The sequence below is a fragment of the Sminthopsis crassicaudata genome, chromosome 3, assembly GCF_048593235.1.
Source record: "Sminthopsis crassicaudata isolate SCR6 chromosome 3, ASM4859323v1, whole genome shotgun sequence".
In the NCBI taxonomy this organism is placed as follows: Eukaryota; Metazoa; Chordata; class Mammalia; order Dasyuromorphia; family Dasyuridae; genus Sminthopsis; species Sminthopsis crassicaudata.
Window position 1 is genome coordinate 428,422,980 of NC_133619.1, and position 16,303 is coordinate 428,439,282.

At 31.3% G+C, this 16,303-nt stretch overlaps 1 protein-coding gene across 2 annotated transcripts in view; it reads left to right on the top strand.

Annotated features, from left to right (window-relative positions):
* The window catches only part of CERKL (CERK like autophagy regulator), a 224,758-nt gene that overhangs the window by 48,170 nt on the left and 160,285 nt on the right, over positions 1-16,303 (top strand). Inside the window, exon 2 of one of the 2 annotated variants that reach the window (XM_074302961.1) lies at positions 14,355-14,597. The exons of the other annotated variant lie outside the window; for it this stretch is intronic. Within the exon in view, the coding sequence (XP_074159062.1) occupies positions 14,355-14,597 (243 nt within the window). The remainder of the gene's footprint in view (positions 1-14,354; positions 14,598-16,303) is intronic. 2 annotated transcript variants of the gene reach the window in all.

Consider the following 16,303-nt stretch of genomic DNA (forward strand, 5'->3'; position numbering starts at 1 on the left):
ATGCTGATTCCCCAGGGGGAAGGGAAACCTGAGTTCTAGGGTTGGTGATTAGAAAGGGAGTGAAAATTTAAGTTGTTTTTTTTTTTTTAAAGATGTGCATTCTAAAATTAAGACAACTCTGAGATACCACTACACACCTGTCAGATTGGCTAAGATGACAGGAACAAATAATGATGAATGTTGGAGGGGATGTGGGAAAACTGGGACACTGATACATTGTTTGTGGAGTTGTGAAAGAATCCAGCCATTCTGGAGAGCAATTTGGAACTATGCCCAAAAAGTTATCAAACTGTGCATACCCTTTGACCCAGCATTGCTGTTATTAGGATTATATCCCAAAGAAATACTAAAGAGCGGAAAGGGACCTGTATGTGCCAAAATATTTGTGGCAGCTCTTTTTGTTGTAGCTAGAAACTGGAAGTTGAATGGATGTCCATCAATTGGAGAATGGTTGGGTAAATTATGGTATATGAAGGTTATGGAATATTATTTCTCTGTAAGAAATGACCAGCAGGAGGAATACAGAGAGGCTTGGAGAGACTTAAATCAACTGTTGCTGAGTGAAATGAGCAGAACCAGAAGATCACTATATACTTCAACAACAATACTGTATGAGGATGTATTCTGATGGAAGTGGAAATCTTCAACATAAAGAAGATCCAACTCACTTCCAGTTGATCAATGATGGACAGAAATAACTACACCCAGAGAAGGAACACTGGGAAGTGAATGTAAATTGTTAGCACTACTGTCTATCTACCCAGGTTACTTATACCTTCGGAAGCTAATAATTAATGTGCAACAAGAAAATGGCATTTACACACATATATTGTATCTAGGTTATATTGTAACACATGTAAAATGTATGGGATTACCTGTCATCGGGGGGAGGGAGTGGAGGGAGGGAGGGGATAATTTGGAAAAATGAATAAAAAAAAAAGATGTGCATTCTAGTTATTGGGAACACATATTCAGAACAAGGATAGATAGGATCCCATGAAGTAGAGGAGTCTTCTGGGAAGTCAGCTCAAGAGAGAGGGAAGATGCTTAAGCATGGCATTTTTATGGCACTGTATTAAACAGGAGTTGTCTGAAGGATTAAAGCCAGGCCAGGCAACAGAAGATGAGAAAATTTCATGTAAAAATTGTGTCTCAGCAGTTTTAAAGCTTTCAAATTTGAAAAGAAAGCCAAGGACAACAAAAATACTTTTTGTTTTTAATACAGAGATGCTCAGTTCTGATTTTGCTTGTTTTCTCTGTCAAAGAGAATGACCTTTCCTCTGGAAATGACTCAAAAAAACTGACATTCATTTGTATGTCTTCCCAACTTTCTCTAAAACAGCCCTTTCTTATTTTCTTATACCACAATATATTTCTATTACATATAATTTGTTCAATCATTTATCAATTGATAGATGTTCTGTTGATTTGCAGTTCTTTGCCACTACAATAAAAGATGCTATCAATATTTTTATACAATAGCTGCCTTTTTCTTTTTCTTTGATCTCCTTAAGATAGATGATAGTGATATTGCTGGGTTAAAGATTGTGCATAGTGGTTTCTGCTAGGTTAAAGAGTATATAGAGTGGTTTCCTCTTGGAGGAGGTCTTTAAATAGAGACTGAATGGAGTTTATTACAATAGGGATCCCTCTTAGGTATAGTTTGGACTAGATGGTCATTGAGATCCATTCAAACTCACAATTATTTATTAATATTATTATTATTAAATTAGCAGGCTGGATTTAATTAGTCAGTTAGAAATACCTACTTATGAAACTACTGTAATAGGAAGGGAGGGAATGAAGATGAACACTATGGTGGTAGCAATGTGTATGCAGAGAGATGTCATAAATAGAATACACAATTTAGAAACTGATTTGGAAGCTGAGATAAAGGTAAAATATAATGCTAAGGTTTTTAAAAATAGATAATTGGAAGAAGAAATAGTGAAATTTGATTGTTATGGGCTTTTCTGGAAATTATAATATTTCTTATTATTTTTAAACCCTGTCACTTTTAAAAGGAAATGATTAATTGTAGCCATTTTCCAGATAGTAGTTGAGGTAATGAGATGTCTTTATTCATTCATTCATTCATTCATTCATTCAGCAAATATATATTGACTTGACTACCAGGGACTAGGCATATGAAATGTAAATATGTATGATATGGTTCTTCCTTCAAAAATCATAAGTTAATTGAAATTTTAATATTATTTTAGATGCATATATACTATACATAGAAAAATGCATATGTAATTATATGTATTTATAAATAATTATTTATAATATATTCTATATCATCAATTGCATTTAGTTGAAAGTTGTCCCATACCTTTAAGTCTTCATATACATGTATGTGTGTATATATATATATGTGTGTGTGTGTGTATGTGTATATATGTATATATATATATATATATATGCATGTTAATTACATATTCATTTAATACATATTTTGTTTGACTTGACTACCAGGAACTGTGTATGTGGAATGCAAATATGTATGATATAGTCTCTCCTTCTAAAACTATAATTTAATAACAAAGATTTACTATATTTATCTTTACATGCATAAACATTCTTTATAAAGGGCATGTGCATATGTATATACACATATACACATGCCTATATCCCTCATTGGCATTTAATTAATTTTTTTTTTTACAATTTAAGTTTATATGTATACATACATACAAATTCATTATGTTTATTATAGAATTATATTTTCACTACATAATTATATTATAGATATATATTCAATATTTACTGATGCCTACCAGGATCCATGCAACCCCTTTGAATTGTTTTTCTCCTCTAGGAAATGAATATTATAGTATCTGTATTTTAATTTGAATGTATAATGTATGTTAATATATTAGAATACTATATAGTTTGGGCAAGATGAACAGATAGTCTACACATACTTAATTTCATCTCCTTCCCCAAACTGATGAAATTATATGTTCCAGAGAGATGTTAATATATTTGAATACAAAGAAAAATTTTACTTTCTACTCTTTTACTAAGCTCCTACTACTACTCTTCCATGAAATTAGAAGTGTAGCTTGCCATTCTCTGGCTGCAGATCAACTGTATCTCTGATGTATTATAGAACAAAAACAAAACAAAATAAAAACACCAACTTTTAGAAGAAATGAAATATTTTTAAAGCCTATCACTTATCAGGTTCTGTATGAACACATATTTCCTCCTTTCTTTCTAAAGAGCATGATCTCTGGCAGTAAAGAGGAGAATCAAATATAGAAGAACCCTCAGCTCTTAAGAAAATTTTGTACTTTGTATTTATTTCTTGTCCCTTTACCAGAGGGCAATAAAGAAAAGTTATTTCTTTCCATTTCTTCCTCTTCCTCTAGTCTGCCATGTTGTTTTGTGAGATGATCTTCATATTCAGTAGGAGTCTATACTCAGCATGAGTGTATGTGGGATCCCTGGCAGCAGAGAAGAGAGCAAATTATGAATTCAAGGCACCAGAGATTACACATCCCTTAAAGGATCTCATAGCAAGGGAAAGTTAAAGGATCATTCCAGAGAAAATGTTTTACAATGAAACACAAACAAAACTAAATGCTTGACAGCATTATTACACACACACACACACACACACACACACACACACACACACACACACACCACACATTGAACTAATCAAGAGTTACATTTACAATCAATGTTAAAGAAATAACTGTTAATAAGATTAAAATAACTTGTTTGTGGTGCAATAGTAAGAGAATTTCTAACCCTCTAAGAGCCCCAAGTATATTAATACTGCACAGACTATTGGATCCACTTAAAGCCCCAGAATTATTTTTTTTAAATCCAGAGAAGCAAGGATCTATGAAGGTCTATGAAGATGTTACTTGGCAATTTCTATAGTCAGTGTTATAGCTCCAGCTTCTATAGCTCTTGAAGAACTAGGGGGAAAAAAGTTCTGGGTACTAGAGTGTTTGTTTCTGTCAAATGGTTCAACATCACAAATGAATATAGTTATGCTAATGGAAATGTCATTAAGTAATATTCTTTACCATCTATTTTACTACAACACTCTAAAGACATTTGACTTTCACCTGAAAATGTCAAATGTAATGTCTTTCCTCACTAGTAGAAACTATCTCTGCTTTTGTTTGTAATTTTGGTGTTTGGCATAGCTTTTTGCTCACAATAAGTGTTTACTAAATGCCTTTTTCATTTAATAGCATTCATTTAGACATCAAGAAAATTCAGATAAATGTAAAGGACATTTGTGTATGTATGTTTAGTTTATATGTGTGTGTTTATAAATATTGTTTATCCTTCATTCTCCAAAAGGATCATAACATCAGAGAGGTGATGCCATGACATGCAAATGAATTGGACAAATTGGACTGAAGTGAGGGATGGCTGTTAAAGGTCACCTGCTCCACTTTCTCCTTTAGAGCCTTCTGGGTCCAGTAGTAAAATTATATGCAAATACATAATACAGATCTACATATACACATGCATGTACATATACATGTATACACACATCTATATGACATAATTCACAAAGGCACACATAATTAATAATATAATAATAAATAAAGAAATATATATAGTAAAACAAAAGTAAATGAATAAATTAAATAATAATATAATATAATAATGATAATAAAGCAATGGGAACAAGTAACATCAGTATGGGTCAAAAAAAATTTGAACGTAACAGTAAAGTACTTGTTCAGTTGTGTCTGACTCTTTGTGCCCTAGTTAGGGTTTTTCTTGGCAAAGATATTAGAGTACCTTGTAATTTCCTTTTCTAGAATTTACAGATGAGGAAATGAGGTTAACAGGGTTAAATAACTTGCTCAGGGTGAAACAACTAGGAAGTATCTGAGGTCAGATTTGCCCTCTGTGCACTATGGTTGACACCTAGCAGTCCTATTCATCTTAAAGTGAAAATGATAAATATAATTGATTAAATTCTGATTTATATATATATATATATATATGTATATATACATATATATTATTACAGATATAATCATTACAAAGAACAATTAAACATTCCCTGGAAGATCCCTATTTGACTAAGATGACACAACATATATTGAGATAAATAAATACAAAGCACATAGAGAAGGGAATAAAACATACCTATTATTTATAATATTTGCTCTCTGAAAATATTTCAATATGTTATAGTTATTTTTAGTCCAGCTGAAGCAGAGGATAATTTCTTAAATATATAAGAAATTTTGAATTTTAAAGACATATATTTGCTGAAAGTTAATAAAGATGACATAGTTCAATATCATATCTTTGGTCTTGCTCATTCCTTTGATGACAGTCATCAAGATTTTTATGGTTGAATCATTTTGTGTTGAATAAGGTATGTTGATGATTGGTGTTTTCTTTTCATAGAAATATTTAGTATCAAAATGACATTTCCTTAATGTTATTAGAAGTTTAGAAGTAACTGGTTTTAAAATTCAATCACATAATAATAGCTTACTTTAAAATTAATAAGGAATCATCATTTATATGATATTATTTATTTGAAATTATATATATATATTTATATGTACATGTGTATTCATATATACATATATATATTTAAAAGTATGTGTGTGTGTCTGTGTGTGTCTGTGTATCTATATGAATTCTTGTTGTTTGCAACTTTCAAGAACACATTCGAAAAAGCACAGTAGTTGATTTGACTTCCTGATTTTAATATTTGATAGATAATTATTCAATTTGAAGTATATTTATCATTGACATTTAAATTTATTCAGGGATTAGCTAATCTTTCAATCATAATGTACAGTAGAAACCCATACTTGAAAGTCAGCGTATTTTTATCATCAGGGAAAAAAAGAGCAGTACTTGGTGTTTATTAAAAAAAAAAAAAAAAGATTTTGATGTAGATAGCAGTTTTTCTCAGTATTTAAAGAAAATTCCTGTTAGGAAGGTGGATATTGCCCCCTATCCTCACTACTATTGTTATTTCTCTAAATATGTTGTGTTTAGGCTTAACAATTGTTAAAGCTTTAACCTAGAGGGCATTCAATCTTTTTTTAAAAATCATATTTACTGAAATGAAAGAATAATCTTGTTTGTTTAAACTCTAGTTTAACCCAGTTGTTAATAATTACATTGTTGTATCTTCTTACAATTAAAGTGTATTCAAATTTATTGGTCCTTTGCTTCACAGATATTTAACTCAGTGTGTGGTTTATTCAAACAGAATCTTGTATTTTTAATTAGGGGATTAGATAAGTAAGTCTAAATAGCCTAGAATGTTAGACTCCATGTTGCTTAAAAGTCTAATATACCATACGTGTGGACATAAACTCTGTTGTTACGGATTCATGTATCAGGCAGCCTCGTTTTTCAGGCAGTATTTTAAAATGTGGACATGTGCAGAAACTGCAAGCACAATTAGCGTCCAGCAGATAAATCCAGCTCTAATCCTGTTTACGGTCTACATCAGACAGATGTGCCAAGATTGATTTCGACAAGCCTTCAGCTTACAGTAATATTTTTAAAAATGCAATTCACTATTCTATTTTTGTTAAATCTCTGCTAAATATTTTTAAGTGTTGTTGGTCTTATTCTTCTAACTGCTGTAACCTACTTTATATAGGTCTCTGCTTTGCTCTCATGGTGACGGGATAACTTGGCAGGAGAGATTATCTTTATTCCCTGTAATTAAATTGACTTTTTTTTCCCAGAAGATACAACAATAGGAAGTGGGTGCTGAATTAAATAAATAGCATGATATCCAATAGATGTATACTTAAATCCCTTTCAAGAACAGATGGTACCCAGTATCTTTGTAAGTAATGTGAGAGGACAGTTAATGTTCTGAAATAGCTAGCTATAACCGATATGATCCTAATGAACCAATAGTTTTTCAATGATAAAACACATCAAAAACAAAATAATACAATACTTGTGTAATTTTAGTTCTCATAGCAAACAAATTTTTTGCATGATTAAGATTTATTATATGTTCTAAAAAGGGAAAATACAATTTATTTTATGTAACAAGTTGTTATTTTTCTACCAATGAAAAATGAATATTTTAGCTTGTGATATAAAAAAATTTATATTATTTATTTAAAAGATACTATCATTTTGTATACATATTCTATATGCATCTATTAGATTTCCATTGTAAGTAAAACTTATTCATATTAGTGAAAGCTTTTATTTTTACTTATAGTAGAATTTAGTTGTTGTATAGTACACATATGTTACTGCCATAGGAATATGAACACAGTAGGTGAGAATTTTAGTAGATTGTCATATTATGTTGATATGGGATTTTAAAGCTTTTCCAGTTTTAGTTTGCAAATTAAGGCTGCAATTCTTTATCCTGGTTTCTATGGGGATTGAAAGGAGCCAGGATTTTTTTTTAAGGAAACGCATAGATGTTAGACATAAAAGTGGTTTTTAATTGGGCTTGTACTTGGAATACCTATAAAATATAATCCTCTCTCAATATGATTATTTACAATAATATTTGTTCTTGTCATATCATATTCATGTTCTTTTAGATCATCTAAATTTAAAGTTTTTGAGGTGACTAATGACTATTCTTTAAACAATGTTCATTTTCTCTTTTAAATCAACCTTTTAAAATTCCATCTTGCATTAACTTTTAAATGAAGAGCTCTGAACCTAAGATTCATGAATTTGTTTTAAAATATTTTAGTATCTGTATTTCTATCTACTTGCTTTTTTGGCAGGGGTACCATTTGTTCTTGAAAGGGATTTAAGTATTGTGCATTTTATTTTATACATATAAAATTCTTAGAAGGAATCTATAGGCTTCACACATGACTTATAGAATCTATCAACATCATTTGTGGGATAGAGGAGTTTCCTTCATCTCATGCAGTGTTGCTTTGCTTGCATTCTAGGAAGTTAGTGAATATTCTGCCATTAGAAAAGCCAGCAGAGTCCCTTGTTATATCTATCTCAACTAAAAAAATTAAATTTTCACTGAAAAGAATTCCTTGGTAACTCTTAAAACAATTGAAAACTTTAACTGATATTTTCCCTAATTTAATGATGTTCCCTTTCAGTCAATTCTTGTGTCCTAATTTTATTCTGAAAATCATGTAATTAAAGGGAGAAAATGGGGCTTTCTCTCTTATAATTATCAATAAAATTTGTGACATGAAATTCTCTTCAAATTTAGTAAGTAATCAGGTCAGCTGGATAATACTCCTGTTAGATTGTTAATTTTAGATTGTTAGGTTGTAGGGATTGTTTTGTGGAAAGAATGAATGATTGTAAAAGCATTAAGTACTTACTATATGTAAGAGAGTATGCTTAAGCATGGGCAACACTAATAGAAAAAGAAGATAGTATCTGCTTTTCAGGAGTGCACATTTTTTAAGGAGAACCCAGCACATTTAGGAGGTTTCAGCTGCATCATATGATCCCATAGACCCTAGGATGCAGTGAGTGGCAAAGCAGATGAAAAGGTACCTTCTTTCGTGTTGATTCCATTCACAGAGTCATAGCTATTTCTAATGTTGACCCATTTGACAATTCCAATGACTTTGGATTTGAGGGAAAAAAAATTGCCTAGTTTTTGATGGCTGTGGTTGCTGAGGAATTGGAGGCTTCAATAAGCATTTTTTATTTTGCATCTCTACAGTGGTTGATTTCGTTATGTGGGGTTGAGTTGAGTTAAACAAGGATGGATGATCTGGAAGCACTTCTCTTCTTAGGGTTTTTGGGTCAGGGTCCTGGTTTACCTGCATCAGGATATGAGGGGAAATGATGGTTCAAGTAGTAGGGTTTTTACCTAGTCCATACTGCCTCTTGTCTCTCTTTTAGCAGGGTGCTTTGCCACTACAACTTGTCCGGTTTATCTGTTCTGTGGCCAACAATTAGTGGATATGACTGGGTTTTTCAATAAAGGGCTTGCTTCTCTACATGATAACTTTGAGGAATGACCTGGAAGCAGGTCTAGTGATCATAATCCATAGAGTTTTTGGATTTACTTGCCCATTGGTGGTAAATGGTCAGTGGTTGGTCTTGGTATAAAGAGACAAAGAAGGCAGATTTTTTTCTTTTTTTTCCTTTAGTTTCAACAGCACCTGCATAATACATAGTAAACAATTAAATGCTTGTTGATTTTATTTTTTAATGATAGTAATCTTGACATGCAACATTGCTGTAATAGGTAATGTCATCTTTGTCATAGTGACATAATACAGACTTTGAAAAATAATTTTGTTCTAAAGAAGGTTTATTTTTATATGGAAATTATTTTGGCCAGTATTTAGAAAATTAAAAAAAAAACACATTTATTCTAAGCTTGCAACTCTAAAACTATGCTTTGCCTATTCCCTTTTAACTCTTTTACAGGAATCTGGCAGGTGAGTTATTCATGTATGGGCGCAATCTATTATATGATTCTGTAAATGTTCCCTCTTTTGTAATATATTTTAAATACTTGGGAAAAGAGGGAAAAGGAACTTTTAATATGAAAAGTAGGCAAAGGCATCTAAGGGAGATTGCTTAGAACTTATCATTCAAGGCACCCTGGCTAAAAATCTCACCAACTGAATTATTTTTCTGCTTCATTTCATGCTCTTGGCAGTATCTGCCTTAAAATAGCATACACACCATTATCAGGGCTCATCTTTTTAGGGATTTTGTAGCCAACTAAAAGAATAGGTACTTAATATATTTGGGAAGACAAAGATAATCCTAAATATAATTCCTACATTTTTCTTACAGAGAATGGAATTTCAGTGGGGTTGGAAAAGTTGTGAAATCAAAGAATAGTTTGGAGGAATTAGACTGAAATTTGTAGAATTCTTCAAAAGGCTTATAGAATATTCCAGAAGACCACATCTAAGCAGAAACCAGGAAAAGCCTATTACTTTGTGTGCGTGGAAAATGAAGAAAAGATGAAATCTATAGATGGTGTAGTAGAGATAAAGAATCACTCAGTTCACAGATTAGAACAGAAAGTCAAATGAAATAAAATATATATATATATATATATGCTAATATAAAGTAATATACAAAAGGATTTGGCAGTAGAAGTTTGGGAAACTATTATTTAACAGAGAAAATGCTAGAATTTGAATCAGGAAATTTGTGTTTCAGAATTGGTCTTACTGTTATCTTGATATAATTTCAGATCAAATTGCTTCTTTCTCTCTGCCTCAGTTTCCTTTTATCCTAAATAGGGATAATAAAATTTCTCCTTTTTACCTCATCTTGATATTTTGAAGAACAAAAGAAATAATGGAAGGTAAAGTTGTTTAAAGCATCAACGACTTTGTACAGTTATAAAATAATGTACAATATTATGTGACCCAAGACATAGTCTTAAATTAATTTACTGGTAAGCTTGTTCAAATTGAGACTGATTTATTTTTTTATTTGTATTTTTAAGAGTGAAAATTCTATGTTGTGAACCACACTCAATTCCCACAGTACTCTCTCTGGGTGTAGATGTTTCTCTTCATGACAGAACAATTGGAATTGGTTTGAATCATCTCATTGTTGAAGAGAGCCACGTCCATTAAAATTGATCATCTCATAATCTTGTTGCTGTGTATAATAATCTCCTGGTTCTGCTCATTTCACTTAGTATCACTTCATGTAAGTCTCTCTAGGCCTTCTGAAATCATCCTGCTGGTCATTGGGACTGATTTATTTCAATAATTTTATCTTTTATTTACAATATCAATATCTAATTCATGATATAAAGACAAAACATTTAAATAATGTTTTGAAATAAATATATATTCAACATGTTAAGATATATTTAAGATACTAAATATTGAATAACATTTTAAATTCATTGGGAAGTACAAGAATAAAAGGAATTTTCCTTAAAAGGATAAGTAGTATTTATTTCCAACTACTACCACGCCTTAATTGTGTATGAAGAAAGGATGTCTATTATCACCATATTTTTCAAATCATATTAGAAATGTCAGCTATAGCATTAAGCCAAGAAAAATAAATTTATGGAATTAAAATATGCAATGAAGAATTAAAATATACTTTTTTTGCAGAAGATATGATATCCTTAGAGAATCAACTAAAATTTAATTCAAACAATGAAGAACTTTGGCAAAGTTGCAGGATATATAAGAAAACCCCATAAACAATCACAATTTCTATATAGTATCAATAAAACCCAGCCATAAGAGATAAAGAAATTCAATTCAGAGTAATTATAGACAATATATAAAATACTTGGGAACCTACCTGCTAAGATAAATGCAGGGACTATATGAGCACAATTAGAAAATGCTTTTCATAAAATAAAATCAGATCTAAACAATTGGAGAAACATTAATTGCTTTTGCATAGATCAAGCCAATATAATGACAATTCTACCTAAATTGAACTACTTATTCATTTATACACCAGTCTAACTTTCAAAAATTATTTTGTAGAGATACAAAAATAATAATTCATATGGGAAAATAAAAGGTCAAGAAAATCAAGGGGGTTAATGAAAAATATATCAAAGAAGGTGGTTGGGCAGCACCATATTTCAAAATTAAGTAAAAAATGGTTATTAACAAAACAGTGTTATAGACAAAGAAATAGAGTGATGGGTCAGTGCAATAGATTAAGTATATAATTATAAATAATTGTAGCAATATAGTATTTGATAAATGCAATGATTGTAGCTTTTGGGACAACTCACTATTTGACAAAAATTGCTGGAAAAACTGGAAAAAAATTGGCAGAATTTTTGCAGTTGTCAGAAACTATATATAGAATTACTTGTTATACCAAATCATAGCAAAATATTTGTTATAGCAAAATAAGGCCTGTAAAGGGCTAGAACTGAGCAATGCACTTGGATAATGAAGCACGTGAGACTAATTGCCAATTGGACAGTTCCCTATTAACTTGTTTGAAGGTTGACCCTCCCCAGCTGTTCTGTGCTGACTTGATTGGTGGGACAAAGAGGGGGAAGTGACTTGTGTGGGAGGAGGAAGAGAAACTTGGGTGGTGGAACTCACGCTCTCTCGCACTCGTGACCTGGCGTTGGAGGCGACTGAAAAGATCTAGAATAAAGACATTTAGTGATCCTGACTCCTGCTGATTTCTGGGAAGATAGAGTTCCAGCAAAGGCCAAAATGAATATATGATTTAGACATAAAAGGTGATATGATAAAGTAAGTTGGGGACCATGAAAAATTTTACATGTTAAATATATGAAAAAGGGAAGAATTTATGACCAAGTGAGACATAGAGAATAATTACAGAATACAAATGAGGTAACTTTGATTTCATTAAAGTTTTTGCACACAAAAAATCAATATAAAGGTAGAAGAAAAGGACAAAACTAGAAACATTTTTACAGCAAATTTCTCAGATGAAGATGTTGTATTTCAAAATATAGGCAAGTGAATAAAATTTATAAGAAGATAAGCCTTTTCCCAATTGACAGATGGTCAAACGATATGAACAGTTTTCAGAAGAAGCTTGTGAAAAATTTTCTAAACAACTATTGATTAGAGAAATGCAAATTAAAACAACTCTGAGATACCACCATGCACATATTAGGTTGAAGGGCATGTAAAAATGTTGGTTGGGACAGTAATACAAAGTTAGTGGAGTTAAGAAATTATCCATTCCTTCTGGAGAGCAATTTGGAGTTCTACCCAAAAGGGTTATACAACTGTGCATATTCTTTGACCAAGAAATACTACTACTAGGTCTATGTCTCAAAGAGAGAAAAAAAACAATAAGAAAAGGACCTGTGTGTGCAAAAATATTTATACCAGATCTTTGTATAGTGGTAAAGAATTGGAAATTGAGGAGATGCCCATCAGTTGGGGAATGATGGCATACTTACTAATTGTGCTATGATAAATATTGAACATGTTTATTGAGCATAAATGAGCATTATATGATTTTCAGAAAAACCTGGGAACACCCCATATAAAGTGATAAAAAAATGGCAGAACTAGGAGAACATTTTACACATTAACGGTAGTATTGTATGATTATCAACTGTGAATGACTTAATTATTGTAATCAATAAAATGATCAATTCGGAAGGATTTATGATTTTTAAAAATGCTATCCACATCCAGAGAAAAAACTGATGAAGTTATTCCTTCCACATTGTGACTTTTCTTTTCACATTTTGATGTATCTTGGGTTAGCATAAGAAATTAAATGGAAATTTGGGGGGGATTTTTGCAGAAGCTAAAGATGACATATGAAGGCCAGCAGACAACACAGAAAAGTTTAGAAATTCAGAAATGCAGGATTGCTATAAAAACATTTCAATAGTCTCTGGCATCATAGAAGAAAAGGCTAAGACCTTATATGATTTCCTAAAGGAAAATGAAGATGAAAAGTCTACCCCTATGGGTTTTACACAGATTTTCCAGATTGCAAGAGTACTATGCTCATAATCCTCATGATGTGGAAGGAATAATTGCATGATTAAAAAAAACCCTTTTTCTCTAATCTGTTTTCTTTTACAATATAGTGAACATAGAAATATGTTTTGCATGATTTTCCAAGTATGATCTATATCAAATTGTTTTTTTCACAGAGGGGAAGAAAAGGGGAAACAGAGAGAATTTGGAATTTCAGAGTTTAAAAATGAATATTAAATTGATAAACAGGACAAATAAAGAGAGTTAAGAGTACCTAAGGTCTTAATCAGTTTAAAGCTCTTCTCCTAGATGGGCTCCTGAAAAGGGGGTCTTATTATTCACTATGTCATTTTAAGTGGTACTTGAAAGATTGTTGAAAAAATGGGAAAACTTCAGGATTTAAAAAAGAGAAAATATCATACTGATTTTTTATTTTTAAAAGTGTATGAATTATAGGCTTGACTTGGATTGCTGATAAGATTTTAGAATTTTTACATGTGATTGGTAATTATTTAATGATATAAATAAAATATATGGGGAAAAATAAATGATTTGAGCAACCTTACACCAAATATGTACAAATATACATATATATGTGTGTCAAGTGAAAAATAGCTTATACTATATATGTAGGGGAGAAAAAGAGAGAGAGAGAGAGAGAGAGAGAGAGAGAGAGAGAGAGAGAGAGAGAGAGAGAGAGAGAGAGAGATTCCTCTGATGAAGTTATTCCTTCCACATTGTGACTTTCCCTCTCACCATTTTGATATATCAAGGGTCAGCATAAGAAATTAAATGGGAATTTTTTGGGGAGTTTTGCAGAAGCTGACGATGACATATGAAGGTCAGCAGACAACACAAAAAAAATTATCAACAAGCTTTAATTAAATATTTCCTATGTCCAAGACACTGTGCTATACATTGCAAATACAAGTTTCCAGAATGGAGAGAATAATTTTAATTGAAAGTTTTCTTTTCTAGGTAATTCCAAATGTGACTTCTTGAATAAAGAAGAATTTATTGAACTCAAAGATTTATTCTCTGTGAAACTGAAATGGCGTCGATCTGCCAAACAACAGAAAGGTGGTACTTTGTTAGGTATCACACTTTTTGTCTGTATGAAAAAGGAACAAAATAAACTAAAGGATTATATCCTAAATCTTAATAATTTAAGTGAAGACCACTGTGCTTTGTGGGTTAAAGATTTGAAGAAAATTTTAACTGGTAAGTATGTTATCATAGAAATATGTTATTATGGTATCAGTAAAGCAAAATATTACTTGGGTGAGTATTGTTATCTGTTCAATTCAGGATTGCACACTCTAATATAAAACAGTCCATGGAAAGGGCTCTCGAAAGGAACATTAAGTTCAAAACAACAATGTGAATTTTTAAAAAAAAAGTTAATTCAGCTGGATTCAAGAAGTCAGAGGACTATTGCTTGGATAGGCAGAAAATTATAAACCAAAATAGAGAAAAGATAGAGTTGCACAATTCTTTTTCTTTTTCTTTTTTCCCTATTTTCTCTGCCAAAAAAGATGGTCTTGCTCAGAAAGTGTTAGAATAAAATATGGGTGATAGAGTTGACAAACAAGATAAACGAAGAGATTTAAGAGTACCTAAGGGTATCTATTTAAATCTCTTTTCCCAGTTGAGCTACATCCTCTAATGCTGAGAAAAAAAGGATGTATGTATTTACTACATCATTTTAGTTATACTTGAAAGATTGTTGAAAAATGGAAAAATTACAGGATTGGAAAAAAGAGAAAATATACTGATTTTTTATTTTAAAAAGTGTCTAAATTATAAACTTGACTTGGATTGCTGACAAGATTCTAGAATGACTCATTAAAGAGGTAGTATTCATATCCAGGAGATCATTATACACTTCAACAACAATACTATATGATGATCAGTTCTGATGGATGTGGCTCTCTTCAACAATGAGATAATTCAAACCAGCTCCAGTTATTCAGTAATGAAGAGAATAAGCTACACTCAGAGAGAAAACTATGGGAAATGAGTGTGGACCACAACATAGCATTTCTACTCTTCTGTTATTGTTTGCTTGCATTTTTGTTTTCCTTCTCAAGTTTTATTAACTTTCTTTCTAGATCTGATTTTTCTTGTTCAGCAAGATAACTATATAAATATGTATACATGTATTGTGTTTAACATATATTTTTAACATATTTAAGATGTATTGAACTACCTGCCGACCTAGGGGAATGGGTGGGGAGAAGGGGAAAAGTTGGAACAGAAGGTTTTGCAAGGGTCAATGTTGAAAAATTACAGATGCATATATTTTTGTAAATAAAAAGCTATAATAAAAAAGGAAAAATATATGAGGGTTTAAGACTAAAAAAAGAGGTAGTATATATCTAGAAAAAAGATTATTCACTTAATTGTTCACAAGGAACAGGTCATGCCAGTTTAATTTTTTCATCCTTTTGTCAAGGCTACTAAACTGTTAGATTGGAGGAAGACTTTAGAAAGAAATCACTTAAATTTTAACAAATACTTTTATAAGTATTTCATAATCTTCTATTGAAAAAAATGAAGAGATAAGAATAAGATGAGATAAAATTAAAACAATTTGAATGGTCTAGACTAGTTGTTACTGGATCAGTGTCATTTTTTTTCAGGAGATCTCCCAAGGAATGCCCCAGGGATCTGTGGTTATTTCTATGCCATTTCACATTTTTATCAGTGATGGATAAAAACAGAGCTGGTATGCTCATTAAATCTAAGGATGATCCTAAGATGGGGGTGGATAGCTAATAACTGAATGACAGACTTTATTAGGCTAAATTTAATTAGATACTATTCAGCCCCAGAGCAAGTGTAAAGTTTTACATTTGATTTTAAAAAGATAAACTTCCTGCCTGAAAGTTAGGGAAAGGATGGCTAGAGAGTTGTTTAAAAGATTT